The 17,069-nt window shown below is 39.0% G+C and overlaps 1 protein-coding gene across 1 annotated transcript in view; it reads left to right on the top strand.

The window, feature by feature from the left end:
• The window catches only part of LOC135224596 (RAD52 motif-containing protein 1-like), a gene marked incomplete at its 3' end in the record, with an annotated part of 57,436 nt that overhangs the window by 30,187 nt on the left and 10,180 nt on the right, over positions 1–17,069 (top strand). The window contains 1 exon segment of the mRNA XM_064263738.1: positions 12,147–12,316. Coding sequence (XP_064119808.1) covers positions 12,147–12,316 — 170 coding nt within the window.

Here is a 17,069-nt window from a genome sequence, read left to right on the forward strand (position 1 = left end):
TATGATAAAAAGGCATCTTTTGAAACTGCCCTTCAAGTTATCGACTACGATGTTTTTTCAAGTTCGTTCTTGTATGCCGCCGTCTGCCGCTCTTCCGAAAATATTGAGTTAAAAAGTGCAAATTTAGCGATCGATGTGTCTATTTTTTAAATGTTTATGCTTTTATGTTTAAAATGTGTATGAAAATATATTACGTAAGGGTATTTTCATTTTTGTACAGAAATAAGATACAAATTAAGGCAGCCTTTGTAACTACGCTCCACATTGTCAGGATGTTTTTTCATGTTCGTTCTTGTCCGCCAGTTCCCGAAAAATAAAAATGCATTGTGTTATTTTATTAAGTATGCATCTTTTCCATAAATCCTTTAAAAAGTTATACATTATTTCACTGTATCCAAGAAAAAAAAAAAAAAATATTTTTTTGTATGTATTCTCATATTATTGTATTTTAAAATATTACGGCAAATTTAAGCCAGTATTCCACAGAGCGGCCAATGTTGTGGTTTGAAATCAGCTGATGAATACAAGTTTGTTTCACCATAACGCAATTCTGAGCGAATGCTCTTGCTTCTAGTTAGCATAAACAAATATCTAGATACTTGACTTATATGAGACAAAGTTATTTTTCATTATACAGCGTGTTTTTAGGTGGAAATATTTATTGAATATGTCTCGTTGTGAATGTGAACTACTTTTTTTTCGTTAACAGATTACGTTGGTGGCATGTTTATCGTTAACAGATTACGTTGGTGGCATGTTTATTGCGTAAAAAATTACGTGATTCCGTTCGCAATAATCCTTTTATATATAGTAATACAAACTTTACGTTATTTATCTTTATATCGGCGTGAAACACAGTAAAATGTGTTCTTCAAGCACAGTAGTTTTGATTAAAATGATTTATCCCAATTTTATCTACGGTTGTGTTTGATGGCATATGTTTACTGCAGTTTTATCCTTGTTGCCGATGTACGATAATAGTCATTAGCAGCTTGAATAGTTTTCTCAGCTTCAGTTATAACTAGGTTTAAATTTAACAGTATATTTCCCGATTGATCTTTAATCTATATTGATCTCTGATCTATAGCGAATAAAGTTATTACATTAAGTTATCTCAGTTCTATTCTATACATAACGCCATTTATAACAACTACGGTAATGTTGTACTGTAGTACGATGATTGAAATACAAGCCAAACGGTTGTTATCCAGTTGGCTGTACACGTTCACGCAACGAGTATAACGTTAAAACCATACTTTCATCATTGTCTTTTGCTGTTATTGAACTTATGTAACTAGATGATGGATTAAGTTAGGCCATTGTAATTTGATCTCTCATAAAATCGGACAATCGTAAGACTACCTGTACACTGTATAAACTTGATTATATCTTTACATACTCTAGACACCCACATGTACTGTACAGTAAATTCTATAGTACTAAACTGCATAAATATAATTTTAGTTATTGCGCCGTTGTCGGATTACGGCACCTGTGACTGGTCTAGAGTTTCGAAAGAAGGTGTGCGGTGGCCGTAGGCTTTAAAATCGCTTGGCGTCGGCGGCCAGGAACGGAACCCCTGCCGCTAACCGAGGGCTGCCTGTATTGAGCTGTAGGATCCCTACTACAGCAGACTCCTCAATTTGATTTCTGCCAGCTTTTTGGTAACATTGTTGGTTATGCAGACCTTCTTCATCATCTTTTGGATGGTTTTTTCACTTTCCTGTGATTCAGTGACATACTATTTCATTGTGACTTTATTTCAATTAGCTTAGCTATTTTGATTAGTTTTTGCTGCCATTTTTTCTCAAAATGTCAGATTCTAGTTCATCTGAGGTTAGGCTTTGCACCATTGGGTGTAAAACTAGGCTAGTTAAGGAGATTTATGATTCTCACTATAGATGCACTAAATGTTGGGGGTCAGGAGTATAACAGAGAATTAACATGTTCTGAGTGTCAGGAATGGGATGAAGAGAAATGGAAGCTTTGCATTTCTCATGCTGATAAAATTGCTAAAGATAGGAAGAAGAAGGCAGCCCTTATAGCTGAAAGTAAGGCAAGTTTAGCTCCTTCACCTTCTCCTGTGATGGTGGAGGCCTTTACTACTATTTCTTCTCCTGCTTCTAGGAATTTTAATCTTATTCTTAGTCCTCTGACTCCTTTACTTCCCACTCCTATACCAACTTCCCATGCTGCTTTAACTGATACCATTGCCAGCCTCGAATCAAGGTTCGAGAGGAAGTTTGAATTTTTAGCCAATACCATAATGGAATTAGACTCTTCTAGGAGATCATTTATAGAGAAATCTGAGTATTATGAAAGTGATTAGTGCTAGTGCAACGCAGTCCAAGGGGTGGCTATCCGTCCCACCAGTTCTCATAGATGAAGGTCACTGTCCTGCTCCCCTGTCTTGGGAAGAAGACCTACCAGATGCCCAAGGGAAACTGGTGGAGCTTGGCCATGGGCAGTTGCTTACTCTGTCATTCCTGAGGTATCGACTCAGGTTTTGACCGAACGCCATTGGAAAGGCATATTGTTCAATGCACAGTTAGTATGGGAAGAGGTACAGTTAAAAGTTAGGTTAGGAGATCTTGAAATAATACATAACTTTATAATTATGGGAGAAAATGATTCGCCATTTTGCTTTTTGATAGGGATAGGTTTTTTGAGGATGCATGACTAGGCATAGATATAGGAAACGGGATTCTTAGAAAGTGGGGTAGAAAAATAGCTAGGATTCAAGATAGTAATGTACTTTAAGTGAACTTTGTGGGTATGATTGATATTGGTAGAAGTAAGAATGATTTATTGAGTGAGGAAGAAATTGAGGAAATGCAAGATAAGTGCTTGGAGATAAGCATGTTGCGACAATGTGTTTTGGGAGGAGTGCTTATGGAAGATTGGCTGTGTGAGTTGGATATATATAAGAGGGGTGCTAAACAGTTTGTAGTGTGTAAAAACATAGTGTACTTTTTACATCAGGAAGGGATGTATGACAGGGAAGTGTATGTGCTGGTGTTTTCTGTTTAGTCAGCTGTGAGTATGTGTTTGTTGGTGCATGATCAGTTTAGGCGTATGGGGAAAAATAAATTATGGGAATGCATGAGAGGGAGATTGTATGTGCCTGGGTTAAATAAGATTTGTATAGATATAGCTGTCACATGTAAAGACTGTTCGAGGGGAAGGTGTCAGAGTGTACATGTGAGTCCGCCTGTGTTGCAATTGCAGATGAAAAAGCCGTTTGAAATGCTTATGATTGATTGTGTTTCTTTCCTGAGGACTGCGAGAGGACACTTGGGGATGATTGTGATGGTGGATCACATGAGTAAATTTGCCTATGTGGTTCCCATCAAAGATAGGAGTGAAACTTGCACGAATGGTGGGTCAAGTGATGTTGCTTGTGTGTGTGTGTGTGTGTGTGTAAGCCGGCAAAAATGTTGAGTGATAATGGACCTGAGTTTTTGGGATGGGAATTTGAAGAAATGTTGAAAGAATGGGGTATTGTGCATGTGTATTCCACTCCATATATGCCCAGTGCGAATGGTTTAGCTGAAAGGACTGTTAGAACGATGACTGAAATTTTGCGAATGATGAGTAAATGCGACAATGATTGGGATATGTATGTAGGACGTGCAGTGTGGGTATAGTATAACGCCACACTGCAGAAGAGTATAGGTATGTCTCCTTGTAAATATGTTAAACTTTAAAAGGATTATTAGACTGCGGTTGGATCTGTCAGAGAGTAATCGGGATTTGTGGAAGAAAGCGAGTGAAAGGTTTGAAAGTTTTAAGATAGGGGTAAAGTGTTGAAAGAGGTGGTTGAGATAGGAAGAATAAATGTGAATAAGGTAAGGGAGAAATTTGAAGGGCCTTTTGAGATTTTGGAAGTGGGACTGAGTGGAATGAGTAATGTTTTGGGGAAATTGCGAGTAGGTTTGGGGATGGATGAGGTTAGGGCACACCATAACCAGTTCTGTAAGTGGAGGGATGTACTACAGTATGTTCAGAAGAATGCAATGAGTGAATGGTTGAGGGTGAATAAGTATGAGCCAAGTGTCAGTGAACAAATGTGTGTGGGAGATCGACAGTTAGTGTTGGTTGAGTATGGAAGAAAGCGGAAGAATGCAGAGAAAGGGAATGGAAGGAAGAAGCGTGAACAACAAGATAAGGGTGTTAGTGTAAGGGTGCAAACGGTTGATAAAGCGTGTAATACGGATGACTTTGAGGGAATGAATGATACTTACAGTGTATGTGGGTTTGAGCAAACAGGGATAAGTGAGACTTCAGTGGGAAGGAAACCAAGTAGTAAGGAGATAGTTGATAGCATGGATAAATCTTTGCAAGAGTTTGACAGAAGCATGGATGAACTGAGTGGTTAGGTAGCAGAAATAAGGGAGATATTGGGACCAGAGCTAGATGATGTCGATGAAGTAGTGAATGAGATTTGGGAGGATAGTAGTGAGGGAGATAATGGGAATTTGAATGAAAGTAATCTAGAAGTGAATGGTGATGTAACTGATACGGTGTATGAGGGTCCTCAAACAAGATCCAGGGGCCTGCATCCGAGCATACTTGGGTGTTGCGGAAAGCAATTTAGTGTGGGTGTTGTGAGTGTAAGGAGACGTTAAATATAACGGGAAGTAATATGGAGGAGTGATTGATAGTGGTAGTTACATTTGACAACGTCTTCGAGGGTTGCGTGAGAAAGAGAGAGAGAGAGTAAGCGAGGGTGTCGTTGGGTTGAGAGTTTAAATATTTTCATATGTTTGATATGTCGTGCTTGGTGTTGCTGTATGATAGTATGTAAGTGCGTATGTGGTTTTCTGAAGAGTGTGATTGAGTGAGCGATCGAGAGAGAGAGAGAAAGATCGTAATTGGTGGATGGATAATAAGGAGTGGTTTGATGGCGGGCATAAGCGTCTGGGTTGTCTGTTGGAGCGGTCGCTGAAGCAGTCTATGGTGAGAGTCTGTTACGAGAGTCGTAAGGAGTCAGGAAGTTGGAAAAGATGGTCAGTCAGAAGTAGTCAGTGGTTATTGGGTGTTTTCTTGATTTATATTGATATTGTATGGTTGTTGTGCATGTGTCTGTCTGGTGGTTGTTGAACTGAAGAGGTTTGTTGTTCTTGATTTTGCATTTTGATGGTTTTGTGAGTTGTCTGTTGGAGACAGTGTTGGTGGTTGTGGTTTGTTGTGCAGGGTTTGAGATGTATGATTTGCCGTGTTGTTTTCAAGCTGTTGGTATTTGTTTGCATAGTGATTGGGGTGTTGTTTTTTGAGTTGTTGTATGGTTTTGGTGTTTGTCTGTCGTGGGTAGTGAAATGCAGTGGGTGTTATGTCGCGACGACTGTATCCAGTGGATGGCACAGCTCCTTGCCCTGAGTATCTCGAGTCTAAGGTGAGTACATGTGTTTGTGTTTTGTGTGTTCTGTATTTTGGTAGGCCAATTGCCCTGCGTGTATTTAGAACATGATGAGGAAAGTGTGGCAGAGGGGAAAGTTTATCAGTCAAAACAATAATAGTAAGTGGGGAAGATCTTGTTGCTTCGCTTGTGATCCTGCCACATTATTTTAAGGAAAGACCACCCCTTTCCAAAGTTCCCAGCAAGTTAACTGCATATTCCATCAGCTCGGAGAGGTTTTCAGTGCTCAAGGAGGAAGTAGAAGCCTTAATCCTCAAAGTAGCAGTAGAAAAGGTCATCAACAAGTTGGAGGGGCTCTTTCTAGTCCCCAAAGCATCGGGGGGCCTGGTGGCCCATTCCAGATGTCAGAACCCTGAATTTCTATGATCTGGAAATGAAATTCAAGACGGAAACAATGAGTCCTGTGCTAGCTTCGCTTTGCCAGGAGTATTGGATTGTATCCCTGGACATGCAGGATGCCTACTTCCATGTTTTGATCCATCAGGACTCTGGGAAGTACCGGCAGTTCATTTTTCAGAACAAAGTGTTTCAATTTCAGGCACTGTGCCTTAGCTCGTCGACAGCACCTCAAGTTTTCACCAGGGTTCTAACTCCTTTGGGTCAGTGGCTGCATTTGATTGGAGTAAATGCATCTCTTTACCTGGATGACTGGCTTCTCCACACCTCTTCAGAAAGTCAGTGTGGGAAGGACCTGATGAGGACTCTGCTTAACCCAGGTGTTAGACATAGTAATCAACATGACGAAGTCCCAATTGATACCTTCTCAGAGCATTCTCTATTTGGGGATGACTCTGGACGCTGATTTTTCGGGCTTCTCTGTCCCCGAAAAGAGTAGTCATGTCTTCGACAGTTCTAGAGCTCCTCACCTGTTCGTCTTGCTTGGTAGTACAGTGGATGAGTTTGCTGGGGACTTTCGTCAGTGGAGAAGTTTGTGAACCTAGGACGACTTCACTCAAGAACACTGCAGTTCCTTCTCAAGGCGAACTGGTGCAGGAAAAGACATCCCGACTCGATAACTTTCCCGGTTACAGATGAATAAAGGATGATCTTGATGGAATCCGAGAGAGAGGCTTCAAGAAGGTGTACCCTTCTTCCTTTGAACCCCAGCCTACAGTTTTATTCAGACACGTTGGATGTAGATTGGGGAGCTCTTCTGCAAGATCGCAAAGTGTTAGGATTGTCCTCATGGAGGCTCAAAGGACTCATCACATCAATGTCAAGGAGCTTCTAGCAGTATACCTGAACCTTTGGGACTTTGTATTGCTAGTTTCAGGCCAGGTGGTGTCCATTCATTCTGCCAACTTCACAGCCTTGTCCTAGATTCAGAAACGGGGCAGACATGCTCTTTCACTCTGTTCTTGATGGCCTGGGACCTTCTTTGGACAGAGGAACATCAAGTCAGCCTGGTTCCACACTGTTCAAGAAAGTATGAATGTGCTGGCAGACAAACTTAGCAGAGGTCGTCAAGTTCTCCCATTGGAGTGGACGTTGAATTTGAGAGTATGTTTCAATCTGTGGAAGACTTGGGGAAGGTTGTAGATAGGTTGTCTCCAATTGTTCTGCTCTCCAGTCCCAGACCCACTGGCTTAGTCAGTAGATCCAGTGTTGTTGGACTGGCCGGGGCTGGACGCTTATGCCTTTCTCCCCTTCAGGATGATTAGGTAGGTCCTCAACAAAGTGAAACTTCATCAAAATGTTCACCTGACATTAGTAGCTCCATTTTGACCAAGGAAGAAGTGGTTTCCGAACCTGCTTCACTGCTTCACATGTTGGTAGATTTTCCAAGGCTCCTTCCTCAAAAGAAGTTGCTGCTCAAACAACCCCATTTCCATTGTTTCAATCAAGTGTTCACTCTGGCCCTGACAGGCTTCAGACTGTCAGGAGCCTCGTCAGGGCAAAAGGCTTTTCATGCAGAGTTGCAGAAGCTATTGCATGATGCAAACGCACTTCTGACAGATTGTACCAGGCCAAGTGGAACGTCTTCCAAAGATGGTGTAGACAATAGACAAGTTAAAGTATCTTCTGAGACCTCTCTAAGTCAAATTGTGGACTTCCATTATCTGAAGTCCGCAAGGAAGTTGTCTCCCTCAACAATTAAAGGGTATCGAGCTATGCTCAATTCTGTCTTTAAAGGTAGAGGACTTGACCTTTCCTCCAGTAGTGATCTGTTGGACCTTATTTGGTCTTTTGAGACCTCGAAAGTGCCAAAGGACTGTATAGTATGGAATCTGGATGTCATCCTGAAGTACCTTTCCCGTCCTCCTTATGAGTCCCTTCATTCGACTTCGATGAAGAATTTAACGAAGAAGATTCTCTTTTTAATTACTCAAGCATTGGCGAAATGTGTGATGATGATAATGATGATAGATTAAGCCAGCTTTGTACTTGCACGGGCTCTTGCTTCTTAGAACTGGTAATTGGTGATGGATGAAGGAGTTTTCTCTGGAACATACCATTCAGCTCCAATTTAACAACTGGGCCAGAAATGAAAAGTTTTAGTGATAGATAAAGTATTATAGAAGCAAGTCCCCGAAAGTAGGATAGCAAGGAAAGGAAAAGATAAATTTAGAGTTGAAGAAAAAGTTTGTGATTCAAAGTTCCCTTGAGATGTGATGAATGATGCAGTGATTGGATGAATTTTACTTATACACAGGATGGCTGTATGCCATCAGATGTGTTCACTTAATGGCGTCTTGGGCTTGTTGCTCTTCTCTGACCGCTCATTAAGGCCTTGAGAAGAGGAACAGGGATGGGATGATTGAGGCAGCTGCTGTTCAGATTGAACATCAGGTGCTTAGGTTTAAAGTTTGGGATGAGGTGGGGTTGTATGCTGTTTAGCAGGGTGTCTGTTTACAGGTTTCCCTATAAGAAGTTCAAAGAGAATGATGATTCCATCCATTGTAAGTGTTATTGAGGTTTCACTTACTTTGGGAACTTGGTTGGCTCTGTTTGGGCTGTCTGAAAGGGAAGGAGACGGATGGGTTTGGGAAGGAGGGCTGTCAACCTTAGAGGTGGATGAGGGGTTGGGATTGGAAGGAAGGGGAGAGGAAGGTTCTGAAGTGCTTGGTACTGCTTCTTTGGGTATTGGCTTGTCACTGGCTATCTTCTGTAGTGCTGCTTTGACTTCTCTTTGCAGTTTTTGCCTAGTTATTCCAACTTCTTTATCAGGTTTTGGAATGTGATTTTAAGGTCTTGTAGGTAGTATGGGTTGAGAATTGTTCTTGATTTTCTCAATTTTTTCAAGTCGAAACTTGCATTTTTGGTTCCTGAAGGCATCTAGGCATTTCTTGATTGGGTGAGTTTTGCTGCATATGCCACACCTTTCTGTGGCTGTGCAGCAGCTGCTGTGGTGTCCAAATTTGTGACACTTGAAGCATCAGAGTGGCTCTGGAATGAAGGCTTCAATGGGGAATGATCCCCATATACCAAGGGAAACTTGTTTGGGGATTGTTCCTTGGAAGGTGGCAATGACTTTCCTTGTAGGAATGGTGGTTTTTCCAGATTTAATAGTGCATATTTTTGCATCTATTATATTTTCAAGTTGTAGAATGGGGTCAAGAAGCAGAATGGTTGGATATCTGCAAATGACTGCGTTCTTTATTTTTTCTGATGGGTCTAGCAGTGTAAGAACAGAATTCCCACGAAGAAACTCATCTGTGTCTCTCCTATACTTCAGTATAAGAGGCTTTGTATTTTGGAAGAGGTGAGACAGTAATTGTGGTGACAAACTTGCTGGTGAGAGGGGTTGTTTCTTCTTGAATTGTCTTTCTGAAGACTTTCTTCTTGCGAACAGTGGTCCAACCTTTGGTATTGAACACAGAAGAAATAGGGCTTGTCATTTCAGTGTGTCCATCATTTGAACAGGTTTCAATTAATGTTTTTCCTCATCAGACATGTCTTGATGGGAGTTTTCTTCACTGGAAACAGTATCTGTGGATATATTATCCTTTTCAGGGATGGTTGGTGGTTGATAGGGGATGTCCTCTTCAGGAGGGGTTAATGGTTGCATGAGTTTGTTAATGGTTGCATGAGTTTGCTCGGCATCTAAAATTTTTGGACTCTGTCTATTTTCTCGAAGAATTTCTTTCCTTCATGGGTACTTGGCACACTAAAGTCAAAGTGACCTCGCTTGCAAGTTTTAATCCATTGATCCAGCTTTTGCAACGGCTTCTGATCCATAATCGAAACTGTGCAAAAAGTCTGAAAAAAGGTGAAACTTGTGAGCAAACTTCATGCAATAGACAGAAGAATTGGATTTGCTCAGAGAGATGCAGTCTGTTCCTTAGTCCTTCAGTTTCTTGCAAAGAACGAAAACCTGTTGGACCCTTGGCCTCGCTCTTTTGTCCTGAAGAATCTTAAGGACATTTTCGGTCTGGAAGAAGAAGGACTTTTCTGTCTTGTAAGGGTGTAAGATATTATCTTCACAGAATAGAAAAAATAAGAACCTCTACTTCATGTGTGTGTTCTGTGAAGGACCCTTTTTGACCTTTATCTAAGGATGCTCTGTTTTTCTTTGTAAGGTCATTGATAATCGAGGCACACTCACAGTGAATCATTTCCGCTTTTAAAAGTAAAAGTGCACAAAGTGAGAGCTGTCACCGCCTCACTCACTTTTCTCCATAACCTGTCATTGTCAGCAATCCTACAGTCTACGTTTTGGAGATCAAAGTCAGTGTTTGCGACTCATTATTTGAAAGAAATTGAGAAAGTGTTTGAGAACTGTAGTACTCGTGGTCCTTTATCCGTTGCTGGCATGGTATTGGGAGAAGCAACATAGTATAAAGGGTTTAGGTTTTATAGTTGGTGTAGGTGACTGTTTATTGTTATTTGTTGCTGTATCTGGCTTTTATCCAAGGCAGGGGCATTGTTTCTTTGTAAATTCATTGATAAGTCTTGCTACCATTCTCTGTACTGAGTAAGCTGAGTACCAACCAGAGGCAGTACTTACCTGCAGCAGCTCGCTTACAAGGTAAGGTATGACAATTATTTTTCCTATGCTACCACACATTAACCCTTTTGAGAATTCACTTTATTTTCAGAAGGTGTTATCTCTACTCCCGTACACCTTTCAATGTGTAATCAACTCAATAGTAATTGCTTGGTAAGATCCTTGAATAAAATAAATTTTTATAATAAAAGCAAGTTTTATTCAATACTTACCAAGCAATTATTTAATTGGAGCCCTCCCTCCTCCCCACAGGTGGAGTTAGCGGCCAAAATATGAATTGAGGGGTGTGGTGTTGTTATACCTGTCAATCGGAAGTGGGTGGTTACCTGTCACCTACACTAGTGATGACAGCACCACTGCGAAAGTTTGAATTTTGGTCTGCCGAAGTAAGGATCCTACAGCTCAATAATTGTTTGGTAAGTATTGAATAAAACTCGCTTTTATTATAAAAATTCATATATACACCAGATATAGATATTTCATTATTTTACAATATCCATGTCGTAGACCCTTATTGCAATAATTTATTAGTGAATTAACTAACCAAGAGAGAAAACCATTATGGAGCAGTTTATTAGAAAACCTGTCATTTGAACTTACACAAAAAGCAAAGTTATCTGAAGCCAGACAGGAGTAACTTCAGAAGACTAGCTAAATATCTCACCAAAGTTATCTGAAGCCAGACAGGAGTAACTTCAGAAGACTAGCTAAATATCTCACCATTTATTTCATTGTTAACTACATGACACTAGATATCCCAAGATAACACTGGGAACACTAGAAAAGTAATGCCAGATGACATACAGATACAGTAGTGTTTTTCTCTCCAGCAAATTACCGTAAAGAAAAAGTTTTTTGCAACTAACATTCAAAAAAGACAAAAACCTCTGCAGCCATAAAGAAAATATCTACCCTTCAGTTTTTTATCGCAAAGAAAATGCGTGGATGAATCAAAGTAGGTTATTTGAATTGATTATGTTTGGGATGCCCAAGCAATATTGAAATCAGCTAAGATCTTTGGAATTCTGTGAACTGAATACAGGGTAAGAGACCTAAAAAAGTGGGGCAGTTAATTGCTTGGGACCAAGGATCCATATACTCAAGAACAGAACAGCTCCTTTCTTCATATGCTTGTTAAACAACACAATGAAGTTTGTGGGCCATTTGAAGACCACAAATATCGGTTAATTATTAGTCCAGTAATGGATTTATGGTGAAATAAGTTCAGAATAATTTGGATCAATGCTCTTTTATATCTGAAAGTAAAGAGAGATCTGATAAAGCTGCATTGATTGAAGCATGATATAACTATTTCATGGAAATGATCTATTACGTATTGCTAAAATTCCTAGTTATAATGAGTAATGAGGAACATTTGCCATGTAGGTAAGTAAAATGATGACAAATCAAAGTGAATTCATTATACAGTTAGAATTCCATATAGTACAAGAGCTTGCAAAAATTTTCTCTCCCAGAAACATGAATGGGTTTTGAACTGTACCATTTGGAATAGTATTCATCTAGCAGTTTGAGTGAAAGATAAAAACCATTCCTAACTTCAGCATACTTCCATTGTTGTCTTATTTTTCATTCTTTTTATTACTTGATCTTGTTTTTCATATCGGATGCTGTGCAAGGTATAGAACCTAGTTATCAGCTAAGCAAATGGCAGAGAGAAAGAGAGAGTACAATATATTAATGATGTTTATTTAAGGTCTAATATATCATTAAGAACAAATTCTAGTCTGTATAAATTAAATGCTATTTTCATTTTAACAGTTGGAGAGAGAGTTAGAACCTGCTGAACCTAACTCAGTTCAGTACTTATGCTTGGTTCGTGTGAAGATGCCCAAAGAAGGTCTTTGCAGTGAGGGTCTTGGACTAAGCAGTGTCCCTTGTAACATGAGTTCGCCAGTCTCCCGCGGAAGTGCTTTTTCATGTTCACAGAAGTATGTTTACAAGATTTGTCCCTGGTAGTTTCAGATATAATGTGTTATGCTTCAAGCCCATAGTCAAATACTCTATCAAATTATTTTTTCACTCAGTTATATTTCAGATGTAAGGAAGATTTCAATGCAAGGTTTTGGATCTTTTGAATTTAAACATTCTATATTAGAAGTTTTCTCTCCTCATGTTGGAAGATATTGAATTCATCCTTTCGCTATCATTTTATTAGGAAAATTCCAATTTTTAAATTTTTTTATCTAGACTATTCAGACTTAGTTTTCTCATAAAATAGGCATGTAGATATAATCTTTTTAAGAAACCAAAAATGTCAATAAAGTGAGAATAAACCTGCAGTAGACCATTGTTGTGGAAATTAATTTAATAATTTTCTAAGTTATGATATTTAAGTCTTCTTTTAAGATTCAGTTTTTATTAATGAATCAAATAATTGCCTTACAACTAGTATCTAAATCTTAGTAAAGTAAATAAGTGATTCATGCTTTATAACCTTAAAACCTTTGCTGAGAAATATCTTTTCTTTCCTCTAAGTAAGTTAAGTGCTGAAACGTACTTGCTTTGAGATATACAGTGGTATCTTGTTTGTTCAATGTTTATGTCAAACATTCTGTTTTTCTACCAAAACTTTTGAAAAAAAATTTTCTGTAACAATCAAAAGAAAAAAGAAAATAATGTCTTATGAGCCAGTGTTCTGTGCATGGAGTGAGATAATAGAGAGAAGAGGGAAGGGATGATGATGGGTTATTGGGTGAGGGAAGGGGGCTACTTCCCACTGACTTCACAGCTGGGCTCTTAATCTGCAAGAGTGTAAACACGTTAACAATGATGCACACTGATTACTCTCTCTCTCTCTCTCTCTCAGGCATACACACACTATCAATTATCAACCTTTACCTACTGCAACCATTTTTGGTTTCCTCGAGGGGTTCCTGTCTCTCCTCCCTTCTATCCCAGCTGGCTGCGTGCCATTTTTGCCAAATGGTTTGAGACTGAATAATATGAAGTGTATGTCCCCATACTGTGTGACTTTTCTAGCATGGTTTTCGTGTCATTCTAAAGAACGGTCAGACTTGTGGTAGACATACAGAAACTTATATCTTCAGTCACGCAAGTTCCTTCAAGATGTATTTACAAGAAGGTATTGCTGTTCAGTGCGCTTTGTTTGGGTTAGTGTACAGCACCTTTATGGTTATTGTCAGGGATTTGTTGCCCATAGGTGGATGGTGTTGACTTTGGGAGCAAGAAGCTTCTCTACTGAATCATTGGTTCAAGTTGGCCAACACTGTCAGCAGTATTCCAAAGGCGAAGGACCCGTTGCTTCATCTGGCCCAGTTTCTGTGCATTATGATTTTTAATTCTCTAAAGCCTCATTCTTATCTAGTGGTGTGGAGGTGATACTTAAAATATGCAGGCTTGTCTGTCAAAGATAAATACCGTATATACTCGAGTAATGTGCGATCTCGCATATCATGCGACCCCAAAATTTTCACCAATAAACAGTGGTTTTGTCATGTATCTCATGTATCATGCGAGTTCCTTTTCCGAGGTCAGTTCATAAGGTTGGTGCTTTAGTGTGCTTATGGCCGAGTCGTTCAGATGTGTGCTGCTGCTAGTCAAGTTACGGTAATTTTCTTACTAATCTCGAGAATTGAATAGAAGATCTCAAGATTAAAAAAGAATCCCAAGATAATAAAAGAATTGTAAAAATAACACGCCTTGGAGTCCTAAATCTCTTCTCTCTCTCTCTCTCTCTCGTCTTCTCTCTCTCTCTCCCTAATCTCTCCTCTCTCTCTGAAATAAATAACTGTAATTTGAGTCTTTTACCAACGGGTAACAGTAAATGTGTAGACATCGTGTGCGTGTTTAAAAATAAATGTGCAGTACACACACATTCCGATGTTTCGGTTTTTGGAATTTTTCAATTTCGGAAATGTGAGGTCAGATGCATAATCAAACAAACATCACTACTGCAGCAAAAACATTCTTTTCCTTTATGTTTTTCATTATTGTTATTTATTAATTACAGTTTATTTAAATAAATATTAATATAATACTGTTACATGAATGTGAGATAATTAAGATCACCTATAATAAAATAGTGGGACAATGAATATCATATGTTCACTAATAGCTATTATTTTCAAAACAAACATTCCGTAAAATGCAAAAATATATATGTACATAACAATCAAAATCTAATAATGTTTTGCAGTTCAACTTGTGAATTTCAACAATAAGTATGACTATATAATATATATCACCATATCGATCTTGGAGTTGAAAAGTCGTAAAATTTTGAGGATGGTCCGGGAAAAGGATTTGTAATTTGTGATTACGTATTGCTACAACACCATGTGGTATTTTCATACCACAATATTGATGACGCATCGCTACGACGCACTGGTATTTTTCATACCACTATACATTATAGTTAAAATGATCCCGTTATATTATTGTTTTCACGAAGAAATAATTATATAAAGAAAATTATCGAGTAATTTTTGCCGTCAGCAGTCAGAAAATCACGAACATGGTAACGTTCAAACCTAGTGTCATCCACGGCATATGTCTATAAATAGAACAGAAGCAGAGGGCAGTCATTGGATAACAGATCTCCATGGCTACCAACCAGCCAATCAGGTGTTAGTTATACTACTCTGTGAATTTCTTAGAATGAACGTTTACACGTAACACACGGGAAGCTAACGATGATGTGTGCGCTTTGCATACAGTACCTAGTTTTTGTTTTTATTAGTGTATTTTACTGATTACATGAAGAATACTCTCTCTCTCTCTCTCTCTCTCTCTCTCTCTCTCTCTCTCTCTCTCTCTCTCTCTCTCTCTCTCAGGAAAGATACCGTCAATTCAATTTATCAGTATCTTTTCTTGATAGACAGAGTAAATATTTAGGACTCCAAAGCTTGGTATATGTCAATTATTTTATTATCTTGGGATTTTTGGTTAATCTTGGGATTTTCCATGGTCAACTTGGGATTAGTAAGAAAAATGCAATTATTTGAGTAGCAGTAGCAGCTGCTGCAGCGCACACCCAAATGAATCGGGTAAGCTTAGCACGCCAAACAATAGCATTTCCAAAATGAGCGGAGCTCTCTGGCTGGGCTGTTTTGGTCCACCCACGTGTTTGATCGCATATCTGCCAAATTTATAACAACAACAGAGATAAAACCATTTCTCCCATTACAGATATCAAATATTATCTTTTCCGTTGCGCAGAATTCTAAATAAATTACGTAGGTTCACGATTGATAAAGCTTTTTAATGCAATAACAAGAAACGGAGTCAGATTTTCTATCAACAGGGCATCTCATTTTGGTGCTGTTGCGAATATTTCAACCAGTTCCACATGCGTTTAAATCCATACTGACTGTACAGTATGGAGGCAGTTCTCCCTTCTACACATATCTTGATTTCTTAATATCGTAGGTATAGAATAAATTGGTGAGCAAGGAAATATGAAATAAAGCATAACAGTAAGTTTGACGAGTGAGAAAATAAACAATCGTATACAGACAGACTCTCTCTCTCTCTCTTACAGACAGACTCTCTCTCTCTCTCTCTCTCTCTCTCTCTCTCTCTCTCTCTCTCTCTCTCTCTCTCTCTCTCAGAAAATAATAGATAGGAAACAACGACTGAATATTGCTTGAATGCGATATGGCAAAGTTTTGGCCTGACTGAAGTGTGGAGTGACTTTGACACCGACTTACAAGTTATTCCTCACAGCCATGGATAGACATCAACTTCACAGCCGAGAAAGGGCAATCATATACAAAATAAATAGGTATAGAAAATGCGAAATGAGGCCCTATGTTGTCCAATGAAAAAAGCTCTCGCTCGGACAGCTGTAAGATTTAGGGAAGAGAGAGAGAGAGAGAGAGAGAGAGAGAGAGAGAGAGAGAGAGAGAGAGAGAGAGAGAGAGAGAGCAGGGCCGAATAGGAAGGAGATTAAAGTACCTGGGAATGAAAACCCCTTATAATCTTATAATTATAGCCTCGGGGTTTGTCTCAAGGACATTCAAAGGTCTGTCACACACGGGCAGTTGTTGTTGTTGTAAAATTAGCATAAGGGCAGATCTTTAAAAGCCACGCCAGGGAGCTCGCCACGGTGACAAGACTATACCTTCCATATGAATTGACGATGTCCTGTACGAAGATGCAGGAGATGAAGATGAAATGATCAAAGATCTGGAAGATGACGAATATGATGACTGCCTTGATGGCAAAGAATTCGGAGCAGTATTTGTTGATATGACACGGAGAACGACTTTGGAGGATTTTAGTTTATTAATTTTATGCATTTTTTTTTACTTTAATAAATTTTCACTTACCTGCATATCCTAAAATGAAAAAAATAGTTCAAGTAACAAATGTTTCTTTTACTGAGTAAAACAAAAAGTAAAAAATCCTTCGGTGTTGTGCCTTAATCAACTGATTTGGAAATTATAGATGGTTAGTCTAGAACAGTTAAACATGTTGTATAAACCAAAATAATGCAAATGGCGCACGATCGCTCTTTTGTATTTTAAAATACAATAGTAATATGAGAATGCATACAATATTACTGGATATAGTGAAGTACAAGTAAAGCATAACTTTTTGTACATGGAACTTACCCAGCAGATATATACTTAGCTATAGACTCCGTCGTCCCCGACAGAAATTCGAATTTCGCGGCACACGCTGCAGGTAGGTCAGGTGATCTACCGCCCCTGCCGCTGG

The sequence above is a fragment of the Macrobrachium nipponense genome, chromosome 12 (assembly GCF_015104395.2).
Source record: "Macrobrachium nipponense isolate FS-2020 chromosome 12, ASM1510439v2, whole genome shotgun sequence".
Taxonomy (NCBI): domain Eukaryota; kingdom Metazoa; phylum Arthropoda; class Malacostraca; order Decapoda; family Palaemonidae; genus Macrobrachium; species Macrobrachium nipponense.